Source organism: Stenella coeruleoalba (genome assembly GCF_951394435.1).
Source record: "Stenella coeruleoalba genome assembly, chromosome: 15".
Classification (NCBI taxonomy): domain Eukaryota; kingdom Metazoa; phylum Chordata; class Mammalia; order Artiodactyla; family Delphinidae; genus Stenella; species Stenella coeruleoalba.
In genome coordinates, this window is record NC_137161.1 from 79523841 (window position 1) to 79536935 (window position 13095).

At 41.2% G+C, this 13095-nt stretch overlaps 1 protein-coding gene across 10 annotated transcripts in view; it reads right to left on the reverse strand.

The window, feature by feature from the left end:
- STYXL1 (serine/threonine/tyrosine interacting like 1) overlaps window positions 1-13095 on the reverse strand; it is a 65853-nt gene that overhangs the window by 4012 nt on the left and 48746 nt on the right. For 9 of the 10 annotated variants that reach the window (XM_079944107.1, XM_079944106.1, XM_079944103.1 and 6 more), the window contains 2 exons: window positions 7204-7301; window positions 5489-5601 (listed from right to left, as the gene is read on the reverse strand). In XM_079944107.1, the coding sequence (XP_079800233.1) occupies window positions 5489-5601; window positions 7204-7301 (211 nt within the window). Of the gene's footprint in view, window positions 1-3474; window positions 3522-5488; window positions 5602-7203; window positions 7302-13095 lie in introns of all 10 variants that reach the window. The other variant, XM_079944108.1, reaches the window with a different exon arrangement.

A 13095-nucleotide genomic window follows, 5' to 3' on the forward strand; every position in this document is an offset into this window, starting at 1 on the left:
TGGTGCAGCTGCTATGGAAAACAGTGGTTCCTCAACAAAGTAAAAACAGAATTACCATGTGATCTAGAAATTCCATTCTGGGTCTATACCCAAAAGAATTGAAAGCAAGTGGCCAGTGGGGCTTGTGTTCATGGGTTTAACAGGACAGTAGTAAACAAACAGTTCTTAACTGGATTATCAGCCCAGGGCTAAGTGCAAAGAAAGCATACAGAAACACCCTTTTTCCATTCTTCCCCTTAAAGAGATATATTTGCACACTTTAAAAGTTGCTGCCTGAGGGTCTGGCTTCCGATCAGCCTGAATCTAGGTGCAGACTGAGATCCTTCCCTTTGGAAGGCTGACAGGTCTTGGCACACCCTCAACTACTGGGAACCACTAAGAACAAAGTAGGCTGCTTGAACAATCACAAAGCTGTGAGAGATAACAAAGAGATAGGGAAGGGTTGGACAATATGGTTCATCTCTTACATGAGACACTAGGAGAGGTGGCTGTTTTATCTAATGCATAGAAACCAACACAGAGGGTTAAGGAAAGTGAAGAAACATAGGAATATGTTCCAAATGAAACAAAAAGAGAAACCCTCGCAAGAACACTTTAATGAAATGGAGATAAGTGATTTACCTGACAAAAGTTCAAAGTAACAGTCATAGAGATGATCACCAAGGTCAGAAGAATGCCTGAACAAAGTGAGAATCTCAACTAAGAGATAGAAAATATAAGGAAGTACAAAATAGAAGTCTCAGAGCATGCAATAACTGAACTGAAAAATGCAACAGAAGGATTCAACAGCAGACTAGATGAAGCAGAAGGCTCAGCAAACTCAAAGACAGTAGAACTCATTCATTCAGAGCAGCAAAAGGAAAGAATAATTAAAAACAGTGAAGATATTGAAAAAGAATATATACATGTATAACTGAATCACTCTGCTGTACACCTGAAACTAGCACAACATTGTTAATCAACTATACTCCAATATAAAAGTTTAAAATTAAATTTAAAAATCAGTGAAGATAGATTAAGGGACTTAAGGGACATCAAAAGGACCAATATTCACATTATAGAGATCCCAGAGGAGAAGAGAAAGAGGAAGGGACAGAAAACTTATTTGAATAAATAATGGCTGAAAACCTCCTTATCCTGGGGAAGGAAACAAACTTCCAGATTCAGGAAGTCCCGTGAATCCAAACAAGATGAACCCAGAGAAACCCACACCAAGACATTATACTTAAATTGTCAAAGCTGAAGACAAGGAAAGAATCTTAAAAGCAACAAGAGAAAAACAACTTGGGAACCCCCATAAGACTGTCAGCAGATTTCTCAGCAGAAACTTTGCAGGCCAGGAGGGAGTGGCATAATATATTCAAAGAGCTGAAAGAAAAAAATTGCCAACCAAAAATTGCTTTACACCTGGCAAAGTTGTCCTCCTTCAAAACTGAAGGAGAGGTAGAGAGTTTTCCAGACAAGCAAAAGCTGAAGGAGTCCATCACCACTAGGCCTTGCAAGAAATGTTAAAGGGACTTCTTTAAGCTGAAATAAAAGGGCAGTAATTAGTAACAGGAAAACATATGAAACTATAAATCTCACTGGTAAAGGTAAATATATAGTAAAATTCAAAATAATCTAATGTAAAAGTGGTAGTTTAATAACTTCAGATGTATGGACACACACAGACTGAAAGTGAAAGGATGGAAGAAGATATTCTAGGCAAATGGAAACCAAAAGAAAGCTGGGTTAGCTATATTTATTCAGACAAAAATAGACTTTAAGACAAAGACTGTAGTAGACACAAAAGTAGGTCACTATAAAGGGGTCAATCCAACGAGTGAATATAACACTTATAAATATTTATGTACCCAACATAGGAGCATCTAAATATACAAAGCAAATATTAATAGTCCTAAAGGGAGAAGTAGACAGCAATACCCCACTTTCATCAATGGATAGATCATTCAGAAAAAATCAGTAAGGAAACACTGGACTTAAGCTACACATAGACTTAACAGACATTTACAGAACACTCCATCCAAAAGCAGCAGAATACACTTTCTCTCAAGTGCAGATGGAACATTCTCCTGTATAGACCATATATTAGACCACAAAACAAGTGTTAATAAATTTAAGTTTAAAATCATATCAAGCGGACTTCCCTGGTGGCCCAGTGGCTAGGAATCCACCTGCCAATGCAGAGGACATGGGTTCAAGCCCTGGTCTGGGAAGATCCCACATGCCACAGAGCAACTAAGCCCCTGTGCCACAACTACTGAGCCTGTGCTCTAGAGCCCACAAGCCACAACTACTGAGACCGCATGACACAACTACTGAAGTCCGCCCGCCTAGAGCCCGTGCTCTGCAACAAGAGAAGCCACCGCAATGAGAAGCCTGCGCTTGCCATAACTAGAGAAAGCCCACGCACAGCAACGAGGAGCCAGTGCAGCCATTAATTAATTAATTAATTAATTAATGTGTCCAAAAAAATTTTTAGATCATATCAAGCATCTCTCCTATCTCTCCTAATCACAATGGTATGAAACTAGAAATCAATTACAAGAAGAAAACTGAAAAATTCACAAGTATGTGAAAAGTAAAGAACATGCTACTTAACAACCAATGGGTCAAAGAAGAATTCAAACAAGAACTCAAAAAATATCTTGAGTCAGATTAAATGGAAATATAACATACCAAAACTTATGAGATGCAACAAAAGCAGTTCTAAAAGGGAAGTTCATAGCAATAAGTGCCTACATTAAAAATAAGAAAGATCTCAAATAAATTACCTAATCTTACACCTCAAGGAACTAGAAAAAGAACAAACTAAGCCTAAAGTGAACAGAAGGAAGGAAATAACAAAGATCAGTGGGGAAATAAATGAAATAGCAACTTAAAAGACAATAGAAAAGATCAATGAAACTACCAGCTAGTTTTTTGAAAAGTAAAACAAAATAGACAAAGCTTTAGCTAGATTCACCAAGAAAAAAAGAGAGAGGACTCAAATAAATAATACCAGAAATGAAAAAGGAGACATTAAACTGATACCACAGAAATACAAAAGATAGTAAGAAGTCAGACAACCTAGAAGAAACGGATAAATTCCTAGAAATGCACAACTTACCAGGACTTAGCCATGAAGAAATAAGAAAATCTGAACAGACCAGTTACTAGCAAAGAGATGGAATCAGTAATCGAAAACCTCCCAAAAAACAAAAGTCCAGGACCAGATGGCTTCACTGGCAAATTCTACCAAACATTTGAACAAGAATTAATACCAATCCTTCTCAAACTCTTCCAAAAAACAGAAGAGGAGGGAACACTCCCAAATTCATTCCGTGAGGCCAGCATTACCCTGACACCAAAACCAGACAAGGACACCACAAGAAAAGAAAATTACAGGCCAATATCACTGATGAACATAAATACAAAATCCTCAACAAAATTTTAGCAAACTGAATTCAACAATACATTAAAAGGATCACACACCATGGTCAAGTGGGATTTGTTCCAGGGATGTATGGATGGTTCAACATCTGCAAAACAATCAATGTGATACATCAAATTAACAAAATGAAAGATAAAAATCATATGATCATCTCAAGAGATGCATAAAAAGCATTTGACAATATTCAACATCAATTTATGATAAGAATTCTCAACTAAGTGTGTACAGAGGGAATGTACCTCAACATAATAAAGGCCATATACGACAAGCTGACAGCTAACATCATACTCAACAGTGAAAAGTTGGAAGCTTTTCCTCTAAGATCAGGAACAAGACAAGGATGCCTACTCTTACCACATTTATTCAACATAGTATTTCAAGTCCTAGACAGAGTAAGAAAAAGATATCCAAATCAGAAAGGAAGAAGTAAAACTGTCTCTCTTTACATACAACATATATATAGAAAACCCTAAAGACTTCACAAAAAAACTGTTAGAACTAATAAACAAATTCAGTAAAGTTACAGGATACAAAATCAATATACAAAAATCAGCTGTGTTTCCATACACTGATAACAAACTATCAGAAATAGAAATTAAGAAAATAATCCCAATTGCATCAGAAAGAGTAAAATACCTAGGAATAAATTTAACCAAGGAGGTGAAAGACTTGTACACTGAAAACTGTGACACTGATGAAAGAAATTAAAGAAGACACAAATAAATAGAAAGATACTCCATGCTCATGGATTGGAGGAATATTGTTAGAATGTCCATACTACCTAAAGCAATCTACAGATTGAACACAATCCCTATCAAAATCCCAAAGGTAGCTTTCAGAGAAATAGAATAAACAGTCCTAAAACTTGTATGGAACGACAAGACCCCAAATAGCCAAAGCAAACTTGAGGAAGAAGAATAAAGCTAGAGGCATCATGCGTCCTGATTTCAAACTATATTACAAAGCTATAGTAATCAAAGCAGTATGGTATTGGCATAAAATATATATACACATAGATCAATGGAATAGAATAGAGATCCCAGAAATAAGCCCATACATATATGGTCAATTAATTGAGGACAAAGGAGTTAATAATATGCAATGACAAAAGAACGGTCTCTTCAATAAGTAGTGCTGGGAAAACTGGACAGTCACATGCAAAAGAATGAAACTGGTGGGAATTCCCTGGCGGTCCAGTGGTTAGGACTCCATGCTTCCACTGCCAGGGGCTCAGGTTCAATCCCTGGTTGGGGAACTAAGATCCCGCAAGCCACACAGTGCAGCCAAAAAACAAAAGAAACTGGACCACTATCCTACACCATACACAAAAATCAACTCAAAATGGATTAAAGGCTCAAGTGGAAGACCTGAAATCATAAAACTACTAGAAGAAAACATAGGTGGTAAACTCCTTGACATCAGTCTGGTGGTAACTTTTTGGATTTGACACCAAAAGCAAAGGCAACAAAAGCAAAAATAAACAAGTGGGACTACATCAAACTAAAAGGCTTCTGCATAGCAAAGGAAACCATCAACAAAATGAAAAGGCAACCTAAGAAACGGGAGAAAATATCTGCAAATCATGTAACTGATAATGGGTTAATACCCAAAATATATAAAGAATTCATACAACTCAATAGCAAAAAAACAAAAAATCTGATTTTTGAAAGGGCCAAGATTCTGAATAGACATTTTTCCAAAGAAGACATACAGATGGTCAAGAGTCAAAATGCACCTCCCTTGGAAAACCCTGAACAAACACTGGTACACAGACTGACAGCATTGGGGGACACACAGATGGTGCTGCTGGCCACAGCCTTGCCCAGCCTGAGTCCCTGGGCCTGCCCTGTCTGCCCAGCCTCAGGTCTCTAATCCAGATCTCGGGTTCCTTCCCTTGGATGTGGTATGCTGGGTAAAGCCCTGGACTTGGGGCTCCACTCCCTGACCCTTCCCTCCCAAACCCCCCACCCCCAATTAAGGCCCCAAGTCGGTGCTGGAGACCCACTCCTCTGAGGCGCAGCTCTGACCCCACCTCCTGGACCAGGGACTACATACCTTCAGGGTCTGCTCATTTCGGTGCATAAGGTAGGCCAAGATGGCCGCACAGCTGCGACTGATGCCCATGGTGGAAAAGACCAGGATGACAGAGCCAAGCTCCAGGTGAATTTCTGCAAAAGGAAGGAAAGGTGTGAGGTTGTGCGTGGCCCCCTTCCTTGTGGGTCTGTAAGATGACTGCCCTCAGTGGGTCCAAGAGTAGGTTCAGAACCAGCACACCATGGTCTAGGCAAGTCACATGACATCTCTAGGATACTGTTTCATTGCCTGGCAAATGGGGATCCTCAGACTTAGCTGGCAGTTCAAGAGAATCACGCCTGGGCACTCAGCATTATCATGCAAAGGCCTTCTCTGGGCTATGAAGGCTTCCATCCCAGGAAGGTCTGCTACCAGTTGACCTCCCCAGGTAGGGATAAAAGGACTATACCCCAAGGGCACTTGGGTGCTGATAGAGGCAGTGTAGCCTGGATGTGAATCACAACCAGTAAGTACTGGCTGTTGGGCTTGGGCACTCTAACCCACAGTTTCCTCATCTGGAAAATGTGACAACAGTATACTACCTACCTGATAAGATTTTGCACTGTGCTTAGCCCAGTGCCTGGCACACAAGTGTCAGCTAACCACACTCAATAATGCCCCTGGGGCTGTCAATCTCACCCAGTGAGGGGTGGGAAGGAAATCTAAGCTGGCATCTTAGGCTGGTTGGTAACCCCCAAGAACTGAAGATAAATATACCAAGTGCAAACTCACAGACTGTCAGAGCTGGAGGATGACTCAAATGATTAAGGCCAACTGCCTCATTGTATGGATAAGGAAACTGAGGCACAGAGAAGTTAAGGTTTGGCTCAGAGCCACCCAGTGAGGTAGAGCTGGAGAGGGGGCTTCTTTGGGCCACAGGGCTCTGCCACCCCATGATGGGACCAAGGGCAAGTCTCAGTCTCAGCTCCTAGGCAAGTGATAGTTACAACCTCCCAGAAAAATAAAGGATGTCTGGGCCAAAATGCCATTCTCAGGCTGGGGACTGTGTTGGTGCTGAGCAGGCCGTCCTGGGGTGGGCCTCTAACCGGACACAACCTTGCTCTCTCCAGGGATCTTGCTCTCCTTAGGATGACTGAAAACTCCACCCTCAGGGAGGCAAGCGGCTGGTGGGCACTGCTGTGTGTGGTAGGAGAACAGAAGGGGCACTGGGCCCACACACTGGGGACCATGAAATTTAGAGATGGAAGGGCTCTGGAGTCTTCCTTCTACCCCACCATACTGACCAGAGAGGAGGGTCGGGACAGAGTGAGATTCACCTGCAGGTCACCGGAGCCTAGCCTGGAGCAGGCCTTCATGAACATATGCACCCAGGGTGGGCCAGCACCCTCATTTCACAACAGGCACAGTGATGCCGAGACTGGAGCTTGGCCAGGCATGAAAGGACATAGCGATCCAGCCAGGGCCAGAACACAGGGCACTCAATCCACAGTCTGGGGCTCTCATTTGGCCCCACTGCTCCCAAGGTAAACGCATGGCTGCCCATATTTCCAAGGACCCCCCGGGGGCAGGCTTGTCCCAGGGCTTGGCCACACCTGGCTGGGCATGTGCTGGGCCCTGCCCTTTTCCTCCTGAGTGCTGGGAGTGGCAGTCAGCAATAGGCGTGTGGATGAGGTACCACAGTCCCTCTGCTCCCTGGGCACAGACCAGTTGTTGCCTGGTTAAAGAATGCTCTTTACCAATGAAGTGACAGAGGTGGCGTAAAAAGGGTGTAATGTTGGCTTCCAGGGAATCTTCTATCTGGATGTGCAGAAGCTTGTCGGCGTCACCTGCAAAACTAAATGGAAGAAAAGCACAGGTAATCAGGCAAACTCACACAGAGCCCTACTGTGGCATCCTTCACCCACAGCAATGGGATCATAGGGGAAGGAGGCTGAACTAGCATCAGGGAGATGTGGGCAAATAAATGAACCCCTCTCAAAAAAAACAGCACCTACCTCATAGGGGTGTTGTGTAGATTAAGTCAATCTATGTAGAGCATTCAGCAATCTGCTTGACACACGGTAGTGCCCAATAAATGTGACATTATTATTATTAAACAAACCTGATGCTTTCCTAGAATACAGCAAAGAAAGTGAGGGTGGAAAGGAATATGTAATGAATCTGCTATGTTAAGTGGAGAAAGCAAGGTGAGAAGGATGGAGAGTGGTGGGCCTGCTATTTTAGATAGGATGGTCATGGAAAGCTTTACTGAGGAGGTAACACTTGGGCAGAGGTTTAAAGGAGGTGACAGAACAAGCCAGGCAGTTATATGAGGACAGAGTGTTCCAGGTAGAGAATACAAGTGCAAAGACCCTGAGGGCAGTATGTTTCATATGTTTGAGAAACAACAGGGAGATCAGAGTGGCTAGAGCTTTACGATCAAGGTGGAAAGAGGAGGGAGATGAGGTACGTGGCATGTTTAATGAGAAGATGCCCACAAGGAGCTTGGCACAATGCCTAGTGTGCAGTGCGCACTTGGTAAATGTTATTTATGAAGACTGTGGCCTACTGGTGACATTCATTCACTGTGGTATGCAGAAAGTTGCAGCAGATTCAGAAGTGAAAATATCCTGGTTTAGTTTCTGCATGAGCACTTGCTGTGACAAATACAAGCGCAATTCACCCTGCATTCATTCATTCGTCCATCCATCCTTCCCTTCCCCCTCATCCCTCTCTCCCTCCACACCTGACCACCCATCCACCATCCATTCACCCATCTATCCCCAACCATTCATTCTTTCCTCAGATACTCACTCAATGCCTACTGTGTGCCAGACCTTGAGCTGGACCCTAGTGGACACAAGATGAATCAAATAGGGCCCCTCCCAGCTTCAAGGAGCTCCCAGTCTGATGGGGGAGGCAGACGCATAAACAAATGGCCCCAATCCAACTGGCTAGGTTTTAGGATAAAGACCTGCACGTGCTCCTGAAGAGGAAGGCCAGGGAAAAGTCTAGGGAGCTGGGGAAAGCCTTACAATGGAGGAGACGTCTGGGTGGAGAAGACTGAAGGATACAAGGTTAATATATACAAACCAACTGGATTTCTATATACTAGCAACAATCAGAAATTTAAATTTTATTTGAGTTTTCTTGGCTATGCCGCGCAGTTTGCGGGATCTTAGTTCCCCAACCAGGGATTGAATCCAGGCCCCAGGAGTGAAAGCGCAGAGTCCTAACCACCAGCGAATTCCCAAGAAATTTATAATTTAAATATACCATTTATAATCACATCAAAAGTATCAAATACTTAGGAAGAAATCTGATACAAGATGTGCAAGAACTGTACACTGAAAACTATAAAACATTGCTGAAAGAAACCAAAGAGCAAAGTAAACGAAAGATAGACCATGTTAATGAATCGGGAGATTCAGCATTTTTAAGATGTCAATTCTTCACAAATTGCCCTATGGAATCCATTCAGTCCCAGTCCAAATTCCAACAAGCTTCTGTATAGAAACTGACAAGTTGATTCTAAAATTTATATGGAAATTCAAAGGAAACAACTTTGAAAAAGAACAACAAAATTAGAGGACTAACACTACCTGACTTCAAGATTTATTATAAAGCTACAGTAATCAAGTGTGGAACTGATAATAAGGTCCTACTGTATAGCACAGGGAACTATATTGAATATCCTGTGATAAACCATAACAGAAAAGAATATGAAAAAGAATATATATCTATAACTGAGTCACTTTGCTATACAGCAGAAATTAACACAACATTGTAAATCAACTATACTTTTTTTTTAAGTAATTAATTTATTTTATTTATTTATTTTGGCCGTGTTGGGTCTTCATTGCTGCACGCAGGCTTTCTCTAGTTGCGGCAAGCGGGGGCTACTCTTCATTGCAGTGTGCGGGCTTCTCATTGCGGTGGCTTCTCTTGCTGCAGAGCACGGGCTCTAGGAGCATGGGCTTCGGTAGTTGCAGCATGTGGGCTCAGTAGTTGTGGCTCACAGGCTCTAGAGCACAGGCTCAGTAGTTGTGGCGCACAGGCTTAGTTGCTCCGCGGCATGTGGGATCTTCCCGGACCAGGGAAAGAAACCGTGTTCCCTGCACTGGCAGGCGGATTCTCAACCACTGCACCACCAGGGAAGCCCCAATCAACTATACTTTAATAAAATTTTTTTTAAAAGAGAAAAACAAGTGTGGGAAACTGGTATAAAGAAAAACATAGATCAATGAAAAAGAACAAAGAATCCAGATATAATCCCGTACACGTATGGTCAACTGATTTTCAACAAAGGCATCAAAGCAATTCAGCAGGAAAAGGATCACCTTTTCAACAGTGATGACTTCCACATACAAAACAATGAACTTTGTTCCATATCAGGCACCATATACAAAAACGGATTTCAAAATGTATCACAGGGGGGCTTCCCTGGTGGTGCAGTGGTTGAGAGTACGCCTGCTGATGCAGGGGACGCGGGTTCGTGCCCCGGTCCGGGAAGATCCCACATGCCGCGGAGCGGCTGGGCCCGTGAGCCATGGCTGCTGAGCCTGCGCGTCCGGAGCCTGTGCTCCACAATAGGAGAGGCCACAACAGTGAGAGGCCTGCGTACCGCAAAAAAAAAAAAACAAAAAAAAACCACAAAATGTATCACAGGGGACTTCCCTGGTGGTCCAGTGGGTAAGACTCTGTGCTCCCATTGCAGGGGGCACAGGTTCGATCCCTGGTGGGGGAACTAGATCCTGTATGCATGCCACAACGAAGAAGTCCACATGCCACAACTAAGACCTGAAGCAATAAATAAATATATTTTTTTAAATGTATCATAAAACGTGAAGGTTAAAACTACAAAACTTTTAGAAGAAAATATAGGAGAAAATCTTTGCATAATTCAAGTGTCCGTATATGCATGGGTCTGTGTTTGGACTCCATTTTGCTCCATTGGTTTATTTTTCTATCCTGCACCAATATCACAATGCCTTACTTGCTGTGGTTCTTTTTAAGTCTTCGTAACTGGTCAAGTCAATTTTCCCATTTGTTGTTATTCACTATTCAGCTATTTTTGCCCTTTGTATTTCCATATAAAATTTAAAATTACTGTATCAATTTTCACAAATCCATAGGAATTTTATTGGCATTCCATTGAATCTATAGATCAATTGGGCAAGAATCAACATCTTTACAAAATTGATTCTTCTAATCCACAACTACGGTACATCCTCTGTTTATTCAGGTGATCTTTACTAACATCCTCTAGCTATTTAGATAATCTTTAGTAATTCACAGTAATGCTGTATACTTTTCTGTGTAGAGATCTTGCACATCTTTCAATAGGTATAATCCTAGATATTTAATATTTTTGTCCTATTGTAAATTGTATGCTTTTAAAATTTCAGCAAACTTATTTAAGTCCAATAATTTATCTGCAGGTTGTTTTGGCTTTTCTCTGTATACAATTAGACTGTGTATAATGACAGGTTTTGTTCCCTTTTGATTCCTATTTTATTTCCTTTACTTGTCACATTTCACCAACTAGAACCTCCAGTACAATGTTAAATAGAAGTGGTGATAGCTGCATCTTTGTCTTGTTCCCAGGCTCAGAGGGAAAACTTTCAACATTTCATCATTGTGATGTTTGCTATAGAGATTTTTGTAGAATTTTATTTTTAGGTCAAAGAAGTTCCCTTCTATTCTCAGTTTGCGAAGATTTTTTTTTTTTTTTTGCGGTACGCGGGCCTCTCACTGTTGTGGCTTCTCCCATTGCAGAGCACAGGCTCCGGACACGCAGGCTCAGCGGCCATGGCTCACAGGTCCAGCCGCTCTGCGGCATGTGGGATCTTCCCGGACCGGGGCACGAACCCGTGTCCCCCGCATCGGCAGGCAGGCTCTCAACCACTGCGCCACCAGGGAAGCCCTAGAATCCCCTTTTACAGATGGTTATTTGTGCTTTCTCTCTTTTTGGCCAAGGGTTTATCAAATTTATTATTTTTGTAAAACTATTTTGACTTTCTAGATCCTATTTTATTGTTTCTAGTTCATTTTATCTGCTTTTATTATTCCTTCCTTCCTTATTTGAGTTTAGTTTGCTGTTTCTTTGGTAATTTCTTGAGATAAATGCGTAACTAGTTGATTTTTAGCCTTTCTCCTTTTTAATAGATGCATTTAAAGCTATAAATTTCCCTCACAGCTTAGCTACACTCCACAAGTTCTTATATATTCTATTTTCATTATCATATAGTTGAAACTATTTCATAATTTCCATTGTGAGTTCTTTTTTGATCCATGAGCTGTTGTAAAATTAATTTCTAAGCTTCTAGGAATTTCCTAGTTATATTTGCAAATTATTGTTTTCTACATTAACTCCACAGTGGTTGAAAGCCAACTCTATATGATTTGCATCTCCTGAAATTGGTTGAATCTTGTTTTAGGAACTATCATATTGTCAGTTTTTATAAATCTATTTCTTTTTAAGTAAGCATTGGTAGCTTGAGTCTTCTGAGGAAACTGTTAATTTTTCAAATGTATTGACATAAAGTTGCTCATAATCTTCCAAATTATTCTATTTTTAATTAAAAATTTTATTGAGATCAGTGTAGATGATCATTTATAGTTTTTATCAAATTTGGAAAATTCTGGCCATTGTTTCTTCAATGTTTCCTGTCTCCCCATTCTCCTTTCCTTTGGAGATTCTAATTACACATGTTAGGCCACCTGAAGCTGTCTCAGTCTCACTGAAGTTCTACTCTAGTTTCTTTTTTAAAGTCTTTTTCTTCTCTATGTTTCATTTTGTATACTTCTATTGCTGTGTCTCCAAATTCAGCGATCTTTTCTTCCACAGTGTCTAATCTTTTAATTCTATCCAGTATATTTTTCATCTCAGACTGTACTTTTCATCCCTAATATAGGGCAAAGTTTTTCCTCACTACTGAAGCAGTAGTCTTCTAAGTACTCTGTTTGATGCACTGTATATTGTGAGTTTTGTTTAATCTGACTGGAAACGCAAACTACTCCTGGCCCCACATAATCTCTGGGGATTGTACCACCTGTTGATTTCTATTGGTTTTTCTCCCTGCCTTGAGTAGTTTTCTCACATGCATGTGCTTATTAGTACTTAGCTGAAGACACAGGAGGACTCTCTGCAGATGTCCAGAGTCTTTCTTTGTACTCAGCTCTCTATTCTCCATGCAGGTCTCCTGCAAATTCTAGCCAACTCAACAGCTCTGAGTCCTCAACTCTGTACCCTCAACTCAGAAAGAATAATAGGATCTGTGTTGTGACCTGCAAACAATCTCCAAGCAATAAGCTGGTTCGATTGTGGAGCTCACCATTTTTTTTCCTCTCAGGAATCATTGTCCTGTGCTGTCTGTTGGCCATTGTCTGAAAAACCCTTGTTTTAGATGCTTTGTCTGAGTATTTTTAGTTGTTTAAGGTGGGGTTGTAAATCTGGTGCCATTTACTCTATCATGGCCAGAAATGGAAATTCTTCTCACTTACATTCTTTTTCTTAAATTTATTTTTGGCTGCACTGGGGCTTCATTGCTGCACGTGGGTTTTCTCTAGTTGCAGTGAGCGGGGGCTACTCTTCATTGCAGTGTGTGGGCTTCTCACTGCAGTGGTTTCTCTTGTTGCGGAGCACA